The sequence below is a fragment of the Ursus arctos genome, unplaced genomic scaffold (genome assembly GCF_023065955.2).
Source record: "Ursus arctos isolate Adak ecotype North America unplaced genomic scaffold, UrsArc2.0 scaffold_6, whole genome shotgun sequence".
Lineage (NCBI taxonomy): Eukaryota > Metazoa > Chordata > Mammalia > Carnivora > Ursidae > Ursus > Ursus arctos.
In genome coordinates this window covers 34,899,224-34,916,147 of record NW_026623078.1, presented here as the reverse complement: position 1 = coordinate 34,916,147, position 16,924 = coordinate 34,899,224, and the positions used below count along the sequence as shown (strand labels likewise).

General features: G+C 40.5%; 1 protein-coding gene across 1 annotated transcript in view; it reads right to left on the bottom strand.

Moving 5' to 3' along the window:
* Positions 1-16,924, bottom strand: part of STMN2 (stathmin 2) — a 49,971-nt gene that overhangs the window by 8,764 nt on the left and 24,283 nt on the right. Inside the window, exons 2-4 of the mRNA XM_026495847.4 lie at positions 15,385-15,480; positions 12,898-13,070; positions 1,112-1,303 (exon numbers count right to left, since the gene is read on the bottom strand). Coding sequence (XP_026351632.1) covers positions 1,112-1,303; positions 12,898-13,070; positions 15,385-15,480 — 461 coding nt within the window. The remainder of the gene's footprint in view (positions 1-1,111; positions 1,304-12,897; positions 13,071-15,384; positions 15,481-16,924) is intronic.

Below are 16,924 nucleotides of genomic sequence, written 5' to 3'. Positions count from 1 at the left end.
CCTGATATTTGTAATCAGAGAATGGGAGCGAAAACAGAGGCATCAGAATAGATGAGAACATCAGAATAGGGTTGCCTGATCCTTAGATGAGATGGGCCAATTCTAATAGAGGACACGAGGCTTCCTAAGAAATACCCAGAAAACAGGAGGCTCATCTTGTCTAGACTCTTAATGCTCTGATGACAGGGACAGTCCTACTTCTCTCTCCAGTGCCGACATGTCATAGCACTCAGTACTGGTGCAGGGGGCAACTGCTCAGAAAAGGACTGAGGCATTGTTTCTCAAAGATCATATTTCTCAATGCTTCATCCAATTTCTGGAGATGGACAAAGCTACACTATTCACAGCTATACATTTTCCAAGGAAAGTTTTCTGGGTGGGGGTGGTGGATAGATAGCAATAGAACTCACAAAAGGGAAAGAGAGAACATTTTCCAGAGTATCTCCAGCACTGCTCATCCTGATTGAAGGGTTGGTGAGAAGAAAGGCATCAGGATATCAGAACTTTGGGAAATGAACATCCCTTACTAGCTCCCCTTTGCTTTGGTTTCATGGAACGTTATTATACCCTGGTTTTCCATGTGGATTTTCCTACGTGGAAAGTATGGGCATCCCGTTTTTTTATAGATATTCTGTCCTTTTGTGACAAATGTATTTTTCCAAATTAGTTATATATTTAGCATTACATTTTAATTAAATAGTGAAGTAAATATTGAATGTATTATTTTATTATATATTATTGTTACTTATCAATATTATATATTTGTATGGTATATTTCATATTTCCAATTTAATATTTTTTCTATTAGATTAGATCTTCAAGTTTGTACAGAAGTCGTTTCTATACTTGAAAAGCATGGATCAGCCTCCCTGAATCCATTCACTGCTAAAAAATCTGACACAGTTCTAGCTTTAATGTTGGATTCCTACTCCTTTACCATGGTGCGGTGCCCACGAAGTCAATGCTACAATGGGAGAACCTGCCTGAGGGGTTGGCTGTCTCTGCACTTGAAGCAAGTTTTGACTAAGTCTCTGGTGCCCGGGCATTTGCGAGCTCACCCAGCTGTGTGCCTATGAATGCATGCTTACGCCCAGAAGTTTGTCGGGATTACCTTTTCCTGCAGACGTTCAATAATAGCAGCTAGATTAGCCTCACGGTTTTCTTTAATTTGTTCCATTTTCAGGATCAGCTTTTCCTCCGCCATTTTGCTGAAGTTGTTGTTCTCCTCCAAAGCCTTCTGAAGGACTTCTCGCTCGTGTTCCCTCTTCTCTGCCAATTGCTTCAGCACCTGGGCCTCCTGAGACTGGGGAAGAAAAATATATCCATTTTAGAATCACCGACACACAAACCTGGCGGAACAATGGGCTACTGATTCGAGAGTGTTCTTCTCAAACGAACACTACTTCTAGCCTTGAGCACTGTTGCCATTCAGTACTCATCTGCACGGCTCTTAGAATTTTCTATAGAATGTGGTTAGCTGGGAGATGTGGTTAGCTGAAATTTCAGCTGTGAATTTTTTGGATGCACTGTCTTAGAAGAAGCAGTTAACCCCGACTGAGGAGTTTTTGTTTTTTAGAGGAAGTTGCTGCTAAGCATTTATGCAGCCAGGGATGCTGCAATTAATCACTGGATAGCAGCATCCATCGAAGCCTAAGGAAAATATGGGAAGATGGGGGCAAGTTCTAGTCTTTTCCCTGCCCCATTTTTTGATCAGCAGTAGGCTGAGTCCTGCAGTAAGCTTTTCGACTCTAGCCAATCAAATCGCCAAATTCATTTTCTCATTTTATTCCCCCTCCCCGCCCCCAACCTGCTTGTTTTTCTTTCATTAGACAAATTCTCTTTGGAGACTTGTGAACAGTGCAAAGTTCATGTCCACTTGGCCACAGAAAATAGAAAGCCCTTTTCTGGCCTCCTCTTGAACATGCTGAGGTCACCTGGGTAGTCTTTGAAACCCTGTGGTTACTTAGTGGTTAGAGCCGAAACATCAGAGCCAGGCGCACCCCAGCCAGCAACCCCCCCCCCCATTTTGTGCACTGTAACTCTCCTGCGGCATCAGGAGGCTGTTGGACTGTGCACAGTGTAGGTTAACAATCACTGAGGTGCTTGATAAAAACGCACAGAGGTCTGGTAACCATACCCCCAAAATCCTGATTCTGTGGTTCTTTCCTAAGACCAAGGAATATTTACTTTTGATAAGCTTCCCTTGTGAGGCTAATGCAGGCTATTCACAGAATACCTTCTGGAAAATGCACTGGCGTGGCCGATGGTGTCAAGCCTGTGTTGGTGACCTGGATGTGCTATTTAACTTGGTTTTTTCCTCCATAAGATGCAGCTAAAAGAAGTCTTACTCAATAGCGAGCTGTCCAGGTTTAAGACTAAATTATTACACACTCATTGTTCCTGGGTAATGCGTTAGGACTGGCTGGTGCTCTGAAATGAGCCTTCACAGAGTAACTGTAAATGTGAACACCTAAACAAGGGCAGATCAAAACAATATTTCACGGCTTGTCAAATATAGATTACTATTAAAAGCATTAATAGGAAACCATTTTAGTTAGCAGTGGTCATGGGGTCTCACAGGAGAGATCTTGGTACGTAAACTCTATGAAGTTCGACGGGAAGAAACTTCCCTTGAGATACAATTCTACAGGAATGGTAAAATCAGGCAGCCTTAAGAGTCTTCGCTGATGCGCTTATTCTGAAGCCTATCGGGAATAGGCCTAGTGGCTCCCTGGAGATTAGAACATTTTGGGAACTAGCCCCATGTCTTCTTCTAACCCCCAAACGGTTTCTCTGGTGTCTTTGGTAGACTCATCACATTCTTGCTTTGTTGTAGCTTACAAAAAACCCAGCATGAGAAAATAACAAGAAAATGTTAACACAGAATAAATTCAAAATCAAATAGAGGCTTTTGGGAAGAAACATGAAAAAATAATTTCTAGCTGGTTTGTCCGCCTGCCTGTAGGTGGGACTCTTGGTAAAGCGTCTTACATTGATTTTGCTTCTTTACTGCTACTAGGACTACTGAATTGTGACAGAGACACACTGACTACAGATGTGTGTGTGCGTGTGTGTGTGTGTGTGTGTGTGTGTGTAAAGTTTCTCTCTGATGGGCTCCAGGGCAAGGGCCATGTGCCTGCTGTTCTCTGCATCAGCTCACAGAGAGAGTTACCATGGGTCGGTATCAAGGGGCAACTGAGGAACTTTTAATTTTCAGGTGCTCAAATTTACGGTGGCACTTTTAAAATTGTGTTCTAACTTACAGTTTGTATTTGCATTCGTGATTTTCTTTTGTGAAAGACCTGAAGACAGTCTGGAGACACCCGGGGAATAGAATTGAGGAGGGAAGCCCTGGGGATTCAAAGGGGAATATCCCAGCAGGTACCTTTTCAAATGTCTTGCCTTGGTGGGGCACGTTTGGTCTGCGTGAACGAGCACTCCCACAGGCCCCAGCATCAGCGACGGAGAGAGGCCCATTGCCTAACTGGGTGGAGCATTTGGCTCCGTTTGAGGCGCCTCAGTTAATGGCATTAATACTTTGGCAGCCCCGGGGCTACATGAGACTACCCAGCATAGACGGCAAGTGTTTCTTCAGCACAATTAATTGGGTGAAACAGAAACAGAACGTTTCTCCCGAGTGTTGTCTCGTGAGGCCGCTGCTAAATGATGAAGACCTGCCAGGCCAGGCCACTTCAGGGCTGTTCCTTTCTGTCGTGCCTTCTCTTATATAGAGAGAAGGTTATAGTCACCATCGTCTCAACTCACTCATTTTTAGGACCTAATGATTACCTGTGTTTCACATATTTAAAGCTCACATCCATTAAAAAAAAATACATGACATGAAGTTGATTATGGAAAGAACTCCACACTGAGAAAATACTTATGATGGCGCCCTCTTTTGGTTTCTCCTCACAAGTACTCAACTCTTTTTTTTTTTTTAAGATTTTATTTATTTATTTATTGGACAGAGACACACACACACACACACACACACACACACACACACACACACACACGAGAGAGGGAACACCAGCAGGGGGAGTGGGAGAAGGAGAAGCAGGCTTCCCACCGAGCAGGGAGCCTGGTGTGGGGCTCAATCCCAGGACCCTGGGATCATGACCTGAGCCGAAGGCGGACGCTTAACAACTGAGCCACCCAGGCACCCCAACAAGTACTCAACTCTTAAACACATTCTTCTGCAGAGCTAATAGTCTTGGGGTCTTTACCTCAGTTCCTAAGGGCTCCGTAATTCCACTCCTGAGACAGTCATACTCCTTTTTCTTTCTTTTGCAGCCTAGCACCCAGATATCACTGCCTACAACTTCTCTGACTTAACTCTTGGGGAGATATACACCTTAATCTCCCAGGGGCACCTGGGTGGCTCAGTTGGTTCAGCCTCCAACTCTTGGTTTCAGCTCAAGTCATGATCTCAGGCTGGTGAGATCGAGCCCCTCACCCGGCTCCACACTCAGTGGGGAGTCTGCTTGAGACTCTCTCTCCCTCTCTCTCTCCCCCTCCCACTCATGCTCTCTCTCTCAAATACACAAATAAATCTTAAAAAAAAAATACACCTTAACCTCCCACTCAGCCTCAAGAAAGAAAACTGGTTATGATTCTACTATTTCTATCAGTGAGGAAATAAGCATTTAGTTCAGAAAACTGCCGTAAGGGATGCCTGGGTAGCACAGTCGTTAGGCGTCTGCCTTTGGCTCAGGGCGTGATCCCGGCATTCTGGGATCGAGTCCCACATCGGGCTCCTCTGCTGGGAGCCTGCTTCTTCCTCTCCCACTCCCCCTGCTTGTGTTCCCTCTCTCGCTGGCTGTCTATCTCTGTCAAATAAATAAATAAAAAATCTTAAAAAAAAAAAAAAGAAAACTGCCGTAAAATATAAGGTGTGTGTGAGGATGTAAAATAAAACTACGTGCTAGACAAAAATGGAAATGTTTCCCTTCATTTCAGCAGAAGTAAAGTTCTCACTGCAAGGTGGAAGAGGTGTTTCAATTTTTTTTTTTTAATATTCCTTGCTTGGGCAGATTAACAGAGAAGAACCCCGACCAGGAGGCTTGAAAGGTAGGATTTGCCAAAAGTTGTTAAAAATAAATTGCTTAAGGGAAAAGGATCTGACCATGGAGGACCATCTCTGAATAGCATGAACTAATATAGACGACCACTGACACACCAAAATGGAAAATTAGGGCAGGATAATCATTAGCTGATATAACGCAAGTGTCAAGGCAAACTATTTATAGAGCCGAGACATCCAACACGACATTCTGGGAGATCGGAGAACCTTCTCCTCCTTGCTGTTGTAATAACGGAGGCACAGAATTGTGAATACCTTTTCTATGCATAAACCTCCTCACACTGAATTCAGTATCACTGAAATGATTACATGAGACGTACGTGAAGGGAAAAAATAATGAGACAGGGAGAAGAGTTATTGTACATTTAGGAACACTTTAACATTTTGCAAAGAGATTCATTACCCTTCCTTGTATTACTGAGTATGACTTTAATTACTATACACATGAAATGGAAGATAAATTTGAGTTAAGTGGTATATAAAACTCACTTTATTTTATGTACACAGAAGAGGTTTAAGACTATATTTTAGATAGCGCTAGTGTTCCATTTATTTCAGAAGTGAGCACATTTCTAGCCCTTTATTTTATTGTCCCCTTTCATCATTTGGATATATTACTTGCCACTAACTAGAACCATTTATCAGACACTGCATCCCCTAGTACCTAAGTGTCTTTACAATGACAGGTTACAGGCTGTGTCTCTAATTATTAGCTTTACTGTTAACAATGAAAAAACATTAGTAACCCAGGTGGAGTCATAAATAATGTCTTGTTAAAATATAATTGAATATAATTGTGTAAAACAAAAGGGTGCCATATTCACTTTGTGTTGAAGAGTGAGAAGCATAATAAAAATAATAAAATGATTAAAAACCAAAGACCTTTAGAATGAGCTCTTCTGCTAAAGCGTGTAATGAGTTTACTGTGGTGAACTCCTAGGAAAAGAACTACGGGGTGGGGGTGCTCTTCACTGAGGGGACAATGCACATGAAGGTTCTGTGGACCAGGTGTCATATTCTCCAAGGAGCAGATGCTTCCAAAATGTTGAATTGCAAATAATCTAGCACTTTAGCTCATAATCCATTGCTGTGCAAACCACCCCCTCTTCTCCTGGATGCAACTTTAATTGCCATCTATGAGATGCCAACAAACAGAAAAGGTGAGTCTATCAGGTTTGGCAACTAACGGTCCACTTTATTCCATTTTGTTAAAAATAAGCAATGCATCTTTCTTTCAGAGATTCAGGGACTTTGGAGTTGATAGGTGCCAATATCGTCAGTATGGGTATCTCACTGAACTGGTTTGAGTAGCGCTCTTTTTAATTCAGTCTATTTTAGGGCGAGATTTTATCCATGTCATTAGAATTCTTAAATTTTCATCATTTTTTCCTAACGCTAATTTTTTTCAGGCCACTGGTAGCTGGGCAGACCTGTTAACATACCTGTTACCTATCAAACTGTTTCTCCTTCTTCGTAACTTGATAAATAATATTTTATAATATTTGAAAATATATGTTAATATGGTAATATTTCAGTGTCTTTGTTAATAAGAAATGTCTTTGCTTTATAAAATTGTGAATTTTCAAAATCAGAGAGGAAGACGAACCATAAGAGACTCTTAACTATAGGAAACAAACTGAGGGTTGCTGGAGGGGAGGGGCGTGGGAGGATGGGGTAACTGGGTGATGGGCATTAAGGAGGGCACTTCATGTAATGAGCACTGGCTGTTATATGCAACTGATGAATCCCTGACCTCTACCTCTGAAACTAATAATACACCATATGTTGAATTGAATTTAAATAAAATGAAATTTAAAAAATTGTGCCTTTGCTGGACTATATAGTCTCTATGGGCAGGAACCAGATGTGCTTTTGCATAATAATAGCTAACTGTCCCACAGTGCTTGTTATATGTCTTTTTATAGGATAGGTCTTCTGGTTCTCACATTAACTCCATGACAAAGGTCCTATTATTAGTCTCATTTTACAGATGGGTAAAATTAGACATAGACAGGTTAGTGACTTGTCCAAGGTCTCACAGCTATTATGTGGTAGAACCAGACTTCGATCACAGGTATTGTCTTAAACATATGTTCTTACCCACTGTGCTTTTAAAGATGCTCTTAAACACTTTGGTTGGCTTATGATGACTATATAATTTATTGTCCAAACTGGGGCACTTATGAAATTGAAGTGATAATAATGATATCAAAAAAGCAGGAGTAAGCTGGAGTTGTCCTGGGCCAATTGGGATATGGTTAGCTTAGCTCTGCTGTTTCTTGCTAAATGTTTGTTGAATGAATAAATGGCCGGCTGGCTGAACGGATGGATGACTAAAGCGTTTCACCCAAGTGGGTCAGTTGCAATATGGAAACTTTGATTTCAAAATATGAGCTTCAAGCTGACCTCATGAGATAATTTGGTTTTATGGAGGTGAACGCTGATTCCCAGAGATAATCACAGAGAGGAGGAAAAGCAGGGAAAAGGCGTATTTCTTGTGTAACAAATTTCTTCTGTGAACCAATCAATGGGGCACTAATTATGGTTCAAAGGAGCCTGAGGGAGGATTGTCCAACCTAGTAACCAGATGGTCAGTGCTGCAATAGTGTCAGCAGATGGTGTGAGGAACTGGGGCCACTGCCAAAGCATTTATTGTGAAGTGAGTTTGAGCCCACAAGGAGATGACTCCATGGCAGCCCTCCAGCTCCAGCTACAAATCCAGAAGGCCTCCGCAACATAGCTTCGGTCACTGGTTCCCAGGTGGGGTCCCTAACCTCCCAGAAGGTGATGATACAATGGAGGGGAAAGGAAAGGGGCTCATAAGCTTTTCTTACATTTTAGAAGCCCTATCAGAAATCATATTTCACCTTTAGGTCTATGTCTATTTTTATATTCATGTTTAGAATTAAGTCAATTTAGTGAGAAAATGTTTATTTTTTAAGATAATCAAAAATATTAATTGGCAGTTATAGATTCCTTTGCTTATAACCATGGCCAAAGGAATTTATTAATACTATTATATTAATTTATTAATACTATCATATTAATATTATACTACTATTAATAGTATGTTTGACAGGCACAATCTTTAAAAACTTGTAATGATGAGAAAGGAAATGGACCTAGAGCAAAATATTGCTGACCACTGGGCTAGGTTGGACATCTGTGTATTTTTGAAAGCCTTTGTCTTATGTAAAAGAGTTTGAGCCTAATCTGGGATTCCAGGTCTTTTACAGTCTCACCTCACTAGTCTCCAACTCTCTACCCAAGTTCACTAGTTCACTGGTCTATCCACTGCCCTGAAAACACACGTTATGCATTCTTACCTCTGAGTATCCTTAGTTCTGGAACCATTCTCTTAGTTTAGAAAACTTTCATCTCTTCTCTATTTATCTAGCACTATTTATTTTTCTAGTCACCTGCTTTTTTAAGCAGATATTTTTCTGAAAAGATGCTGTGATTCACATCAAATAGTGAAATGGTTTTATTTTCCTCAATGATCTCCCATTTCAATTGAAGTCAAAGTCATTAAAATGCTACCTTCTGACCTCAATTCCTACTAGTCCCTCCTTGCTCCTTCTGCTTCAGCCACCCTGAGCTCTGTGCTCTTAAACTGTCCTAGCACACTCTTACCTCAGGGCCTTTGCACTTGCTAATCTCTTTACTTCGAATGTTCTACCCCCAGAGAAGAGTTGTAGGGCTTACTCCTTTCCTTCATGCCTTTTTTTTTTTTAAATGTTCTCATATTTAAGAGGGCTTTTTTGATCACCTCATATGAATAGCGCCCTCCACTCCAGCACTATCAACTATTTACCTTGGCCCTGCTTTATTTGCTGTCGTGTGATGTATTATATACTTATTTATTAGCTATTTCTTCCCAATTGGAATAAGGTTGATGAGGCATCTCTAGTAGCTAGAACGACTCCTGTCCAGTAGTAGGTGTTTAATAAGTATCTGTTGATTGAGTGATTTTTCCCAGACTAAGAATTCTTTGGATAGTATAATTTATTTAGTGCAATTTCAGAAGATATCTTGGGAAATGTACTGACTATAATTTTGTTTTAGGATGTGAAGATGAAATAAAAAGTCAAAACAAGTGATATATTGCCACCTTAACATTTGGCTCTGAAAATTATCATTTACTTATTCATTTAAAAATATTTGTAGTACTCACTATTCCTAGGGACTAATAACAAAAGACATGAATCCATGCCTTTGTGGAGTTTATAATCTAATGGGGGGAATATTAGGGCTAAATAAATATGCAGATATGCTTACTAATTGTGCTAAGCGCTACAAAACAAACAAACAAACAAACAAACACCAGGAGAGAGACCAGCAGATTAAAATCGAGCCCAGAGAAGCTCTTTCCCCACAGTGAGGGCTTGAGAAGTAAACACAGAGCTGAGGAAACCAAAAAGAAAGTGTGAGATTTAGAAGATCCTTCACTTCCAGTAGGTCCTAACCTTCACCTGGGTTGATTCTGATACTGTAAAGATTAAAATCACAGCATGGAAGTTTCTTTTTAACGTTCTGAGTTTCTGCATCAATGTAATTCTTAGAAAATATGTAAAAAACTAGTAAAGTTGAAATTGAATAATTATCTGGTACCAATTTGAAAAAGTTAGGTCTAAAATTCCTCCACGGTTCACTAAAATTTTTCGGGTCTAATTATTTGTGTCTGTGCTGTCCAACTCAGTAGCTACGAGCCACACACGGCTGTTTTACGTTACTTTTTACTTAAAATGTGACTGCTAGAAAAATTTAAAATACCTCTGTGGCTCACATTTTATTTCTGTTGGCCAGCACTGTTCTATATAGCCGCAGAGACTGCTTTTTCGTGTTGGCGGGGCTAAGAGAATTACCAATTTCAATGGTGTATGAGCTAAATAGTTACTGTAATTGTTATCCTAACACTAAACCTCTAACAGATAAAAATCGTGCATAGCCGTAATTGTGCTTATCTAAATTCTACTTCCCCTTCTTTGCATAACAACAACTCAATTTTCCTTTAGGGCTCTGCTCCACCTTTCTCTGCAGGAATCCTACCTCAAGGCCTCTGCAGGTCATGTGATCCAGGCCAGCCAATCAAAGTACCGCATCCCCTCGGCCACCAGGATGGGCTCAGGGTTGGGCACGTGACCGAGGACCGGACACTGAGGCTCCGTCCCACGTGTTTTGTTAGAACTACTGGGAAAGAAAAGCTTTCTTTCTGCCCGAGTGGTTGATTTGTAAGGAAACTACGTTGGGTGCGACTGTTGGAAACTAAACTTTCTTGGTCTTGAAACCAATTCTCAGGAAGAGATCGATGGTAGATATAAAAAGGTTTACCTGACCGTATTGCTTGCTCTGGATCCAGCTGTTTTTGAAGCTTAACAGTTCTTAGACGTTTTAGTCACATACCCAGTTTGTGTTTCAGCTAGTGGAATTGAGTTTTGGTTATATGCATGTTCTCAGTAAGGTAATCACTGACATATACAGACTGGCTGGAGGCTCTTTGAGAAGAATTAACAATTCTTCTAACGAGCACTAATTAAGTTGGCACAAGCCGATAGAGTAAAATCAATTAATGATTTTTTAAGTTGGTACTTTCTGTTAATTAGTTATATTCTCTTCTAATTAAAACCCTACTACCAGGACATAATCCATATAATGATTTTTGCTTGAAAATTGTAACAAGTAATACCAGACATGGGAAGGAATACTGATTTTAAAGGCTTTCAAAGAAGATTTTTTCTGGTGTCATACTGCTGGAGGATTATATTTGTTTTTTAGCCAATGAGGCCAATTTCTAGTTCAATTCAATTGTATAAATGTGTAATTGTTGATAATTTGTCATTGTCAGGGTGTAGGAATTTTACCGGAATTAGTAATTAGCTAACTCAAGGGAGTCTGATGAAAATACCCAGTTGATTTAGATAATCTCTGTGTTGTTCTTTCCTTTTAACAATATTCTTCAAATTAAATATGTTACCTGGAAACACCAGCAACAGTCTGAACAATGATGTTGAATTTTCCTCTCAAAGTTTCAATCTCAGCTCAGTCACTGACTTTCCATTCTAATCAAGTCACAGCATCTCTGTATGACAACCTAGGACCTGGACCTTTTGGCCTTTACCTGGAAGAGAACTTGAACTGCCTCGAGTGCAACACACCCTCACTGTTCTGGTTTTAGTGACTTATATCTGTTGGCAGCAAAGCGTTGATGGACGGTAACTATAAGTTGATCTAGCTTTACTATGAGAAGAAAGCTCTAAATAACAACCCAAACACTGCTAAACATTTTTTAAAGCAACTTCCAGTACATAGCCTTGGGTTAGCAGCTCAGTTTCCTCCTTTTAAAATCCACATCTACAGTAACAGTAGTTGATTAAATATAATAAACATACATGTAAGGAAATACTTGTCAGATGCTTGGAGAACCTCACTCTTCAGTGAAAATTGCAATTGTGTCTCGTATGTTTTTCTGACACAGGAAGATTTTTCAACTACAAAGATCAAAATAAAAAGCATTTTCTAGTTCAGAAAATTTAATCTGAGGACTTCTAATCTTCAGGTCTTTCTTGTTATCTGATGTTACATATGTATGTGTATATATGTGTGTGCATATATGTACTCACATATTAACATGCACATACACGTGTTGGCTTTTTCCCATTTTGACTGTTAGAGAAATCAGTGAGAAAGACTATCTTTGTTTTCTTTGTAACTATCCAACATGGAGGTGTTGAATGTATTGGCTAACTTTTCATAGACATATAAATATAAATTAAATTATAATTTTATACTAATAAAATATAAATGCAGAGTTTCCATTCAAATATGACTGTGCATGGAGCATATTCTTAGTAACTCCATGCTTCTAAAAATACATTATGATAAAGTCAGTGGAAAATACAATATAGGAATGAATTACCTAAAAATAATTCCATTTGGGTTGAAGAAGAGCATCTAGGTGGGATGGGCTCTAACAATCACATGGTTGGCACAGATATGTTCAGACATAACTTCTATCTTTATGTGTGGAGTACTTGGGATTTCTGAGTGCCCTCCATTTTTAATACTCTTGGCTTCTTAGTCATAGAATTGTGAAAAATCAGAGATTTGGCAAAAGAAAAGTGCTCTAATACAAACAGGGGCCAATGGAAAAGAGAAAAAAATGCCTTCAAGGCTTAGAACTGGGTAGAGGAGGATACTAATAAATTGAGAAGGTCCTGATCTTAGAAGGACCACCTTCCGGGGCAGGAAGTGAGGGCTTGAGGAGGACAGAGGCAAGCTCAGGGCCCTTATCCTGGAGTGAGCAGCACCTGGGCAGAGGTATTTCAGAGAGAGGGTCTGGTGGTCTATAATGTCAAGGAAAACCACGCACTACACTGGGGATGGGACACAGACCCTGAGAAGGAGGAATCACCCCTCTTGCACCCCTCCCCACCTCCAAACCCTGGAGTTAAGTTACCTAAGGCTATGCTTTCTTGGAGATGCACCATGGACTAAGGTGGGGAGATTTTTATGATAAGTGATCCAAGAGAGGGAGAAGGACACTAAGGTATTGAAGCCTCTTTTAGCATCTAAGATCTTTGGCTTTAAGTAGCCTAAAAGCAGCAACTTTTACTTGAACTAGCTGGCTGTATGCCTATGGAAGACCTACACGTGCTGGGATATTGCAGGTTCACACACAGTTGTTCCCTGCAACCTCTACTAGAATGTGTTGGGGGGGAGGGTGAGAGGGAATGGGAGGAAGGGCAGGAAGAGAGAAGGGAAGGGAAGAGATGGAGAAAAGGGAGAAGAATTTAAAAACCTATGGAAAAAGTTACCTTTCTTCTTTCCTCTGCAGCCTCCAGTTTTTTCTGGATCTCCTCCAGAGACAGGTCTTTCTTCTTTGGAGAAGCTAAAGTTCGTGGGGCTTCTGAGATGGGAGATGGTGGCTTCAGGATCAGCTCAAAAGCCTGGCCAGAGGCACGTTTGTTGATTTGCTTCACTTCCATATCTGAGAAATGAATATTTGAGAATGTGAAGCATACAGAGGGATGAAGGTCTTTAAATCTTTTCAGTTCTGGCGATTTCAAGCAGCACTGTTCTTCTGGCAAATAGGGATAAAGGCTGTGTGTGCTTATCTATCCTACATTGCTTTGAACATACAAGACCTCTTTCTTTAGGACCATTACAGGTATATTCCAACAGAATAAATTTTTACAGTGATGGGAAATTCAACAATGTCCACAGGGAGTTGAATTATGGCAGGCCTATTCAGGAAAAAAGCCCTACTTGATTTTAAACGAAACTTTATTTTCCTTTTGAATAAACATGAGCTTCATGTGAAAATAAAGTGGCACAGATTTAGATTTGTCTTTTGAAAATTACCATGGCTGGAGGCATTTTCATGCTAAAGGTGGAAGAACAAACAATAATAAAGGTTTATTGGACATTTGACATGCTCTACCAATTCTTCCAGGAAGCGGTGCACGAGCAGTGTTGAATTATCTATTTAGCTTCTAAGACTCAGCTTATCCATAACTTCTGACCTTCTTTCTCCCCTGTCTTCAGTCCCTAAAGCTGTTGAACTTGTCACTGTCTTCCCTGTCTTCCTGGTACACTTAGTGTCACCTCTGGTTTCGCCCTTAACTACACTGTGTTCTGCTTGCTGATTACCTGTATATTGTACGTATGTCTCCTCTCCTCGGTTCTAAGTTCCCCCAAGGAGAGGCCTGTTCTGTATTTATCTTTGGAGCCTCTGTGACAACACATAGTGAGATATTAGAATCCAGAAGAAACGTGGCTGGATTACTAGCCACAGCTCTATCTAGCAGAGGAAACATCTGTCTGGTTTATCTCTTGACTGAATGAACTTACACAAAGTGGGTGTTGGCCCTGCATTCTAATGGAAGTTTTGGTTGGAAGCTGAAACCCTTTCACCTGAAGGACATTGCCTTATGAAGTGGCTAATTAGCATTTATGACCCTTGTGCTGTCTTAGCGTAACTTTGGAAGGAAAAAGCCTCTGAGTCCTGGGACAGGTTTTAAAGGCACAGAAGGAGTTAAGTGCCACAGATACCTTCAGCTTATCTTTAATGACTGTTTTTACACATATGGAAAAGAAACGTGATAAGCCAACAGGTAGCAAGATACACCACAGCTCAAGCTGCCACACATAGAACTCTATCAAACACTCTGATTACATTGAATTAAGTGAAGATGATATCATTGGCAATGATAGCTACCATTTTTAAGTGTTTACAAGGCATCAGGCTTGGAGCTAATCGTTTGACTTGCATTAGACCATTTAAACCCTACAAGTGTGGGAGGAAGATACTAGAGTTACATAAGCCTCAGAAAATCTAAGTAACTTGCCTGAGGTCACGCAGATGGTGGCAGAGCCAGGAAGAAAACCAAACCAAGTAGAACGAACTTGGATAAATTCAACTGAAAGTGTTGCACTGCAGTGAAGTTCATGGGCATGCCAATTCTTTAGGCTTTTTTTTTTTTTAATTCTCTTTATCTGGGGCCTCAGTTGTAAGTCACTTTTATCATGGGAACTTATCAGCTTGCTGTCATGCATCCTCAAAATCTGGGAACTTTATGAAGACGATAACAAGGGGAAAACAGTGATGGTTGTTGATTTTTTCTTTTGAGTTTCCTAAGTATAAAGCATTTTCTTGCAAATTACTGTTTGGTCTGACTCAAGCTTAGCATCTTATATTATTTGCAAAGAAAAGCCTTAGACATGTTATCACTGTTGTTATGTCGGCTGCTAAGAACCATCTAGCTCTGTTTCTTACGGGACATTAATGTGCTCTTCTTAGCATCAAACTCTAACTGTTGTAGGGGCACCTGGCTCGCTCAGTCAGTAGAACATGTGGCTCTCTTTTTTAAAAATATTTATTTATTTATTATTTGAGAGAGAGAGAGAGCATGTGGGGGGCAACGGGCAGAGAGAGCGGGAGAGAAAGAATCTCAAGCAGACTCCCTGCTGAGTGTGGAGCCCCACCCCTGACCCTTAACCAACTGAGCCACCCAGGTGCGTGACTCTTGATCTCAGTGTCTTTGTGAGTTTGAGCCCGACATTGGGGTTAGAGTTCACTTAAAAAAAACCAAAAACCAAAAACAAACAAACAAACAAAAAAACCACCTCAATCTGTTTTGAGCAATGGGCAATCGATAAGACCAAATAGCTAGGCACAACAAGTCAATAGCGAGATCTACAAAATATTGATTTAATTATATCAGAAGCTGTGAGAGAGAAACAAGTGTATCTAAGCTTTTCCAAATGATGTTCGCAGAGCATTTCTAGCATAGGCAACTCACCATCATAAGTATAGATGTTGATGTTGCGAGGTTCCGGGTAAAAGCAAGAGCAGATCAGTGACAGCATGGACAGCTCCTTCATTTTTTCCTTGTAGGCTAAAATAAAAGACTCGAGATTAGTGTCTTTCACTTTCTGGATTTCCTCTTAATGCTTCTTTTAATCTAAGTAACAATTACAGACTCTTTGGGAATGAATATTGCCAGGGACATAACTTCGCAAAATAGAAATGAAAGAAAGATTGAAACAGGACCCTTAAGTGCATATTCCTTATTTCAGAGGACATAAATGACATATTATAACAGGTTAGATAAAAAATGAGAGAAAGGGAGTGAGAGAAAGAAAGGAAAGTAGGAGGAATTAAGATCCAACAGGACAGGGAGGAGAGACAGAAAAGACATGGAAGAAGCAAAACCAGACAAAATTAGCTGAGAGGGATAGGTCAGTCCGAGCACATGCATATGTAAGTCTCCGGGACATAAGTATGACTCAGGAGGTGTCCTTTGTTCCTTCGGCCCGGGTGGCCATGGATTCAGTCGGGGACAGGCAGAGAACCCATCAGGATGGTTCTTAAGCGGATACATCCTCCAAGGATCTATGTTGCTGCTTTCTCTTTGTCCCCAAGCGCACTTTCTTGTTGCAACTTCTTTCCACACACACCATAAAGCTAGATCTGAGATCTGATAAGGCTCTCGTTTCCTCTGCGGAACCCAGTTTGGGTGCCTATCTTGCCAAATAGCTGCAGGAGTTCAGTGAGTGATCTCCTTCCTCCTTCACTCCCCCTCCCTGTTTCATTTTTCCCTTTCTCTGTGAAGAGGCTTCCTACACAGGTAACCTTGGAAGGCATCTCATCAGTGCTGGTTGTCACCAGGACAAGAGATGACCAGATAGGGATAAGGAGGTGGAATCTTCTCACCGTTGTTGATTATCAATAAATTAAGACAAGTGGAAGAGAAATGATAGTCATACTGTGCACTAACTTCTGGAAAAGTATAAATAAATGGTGATGGCCTAACATGTTGAATCTCACAGGTAATGTTTATCTCTTGGTAGGGGCTTCTGATCATTATGGTAACCTAAGGAAGGGTGAGTACCTTGGGAAGATTCCCAGAAGAATTCCCAGAAGATTATTTTGGGCATTATTGACAAGTCCATCTTTTGTTGGCTAAAGGGAAACAGATTCAACACCCAGATGCTTTAGGCTACAGAATGCTAGATTAGGAGGGTCCTGAAAGATCATTTAGCTAACAGTCCACCCACACCACCACCAATTTTGCAAATGAAACTGGCTCCCAAAGGCTAAAGTCATATGTGGCCTCCAGATAAAAATGCAGTAAATCAGTCAATATCAAGATTGCCAAGAGAACTTTTTCTACCTCTCCTTTTAGGATGAGGTTGAATGTGTCAAGGCTGGACATACTTGCTATCACAGGCAAAGATCAAATTTTGCCATATTGTATACGGTTCAACCAAACACATCCAGCCGGTCACTCTAGAAGTTCTCTCCTTATTTAGCTTATTTCCTTTAAAATAAGCAACACA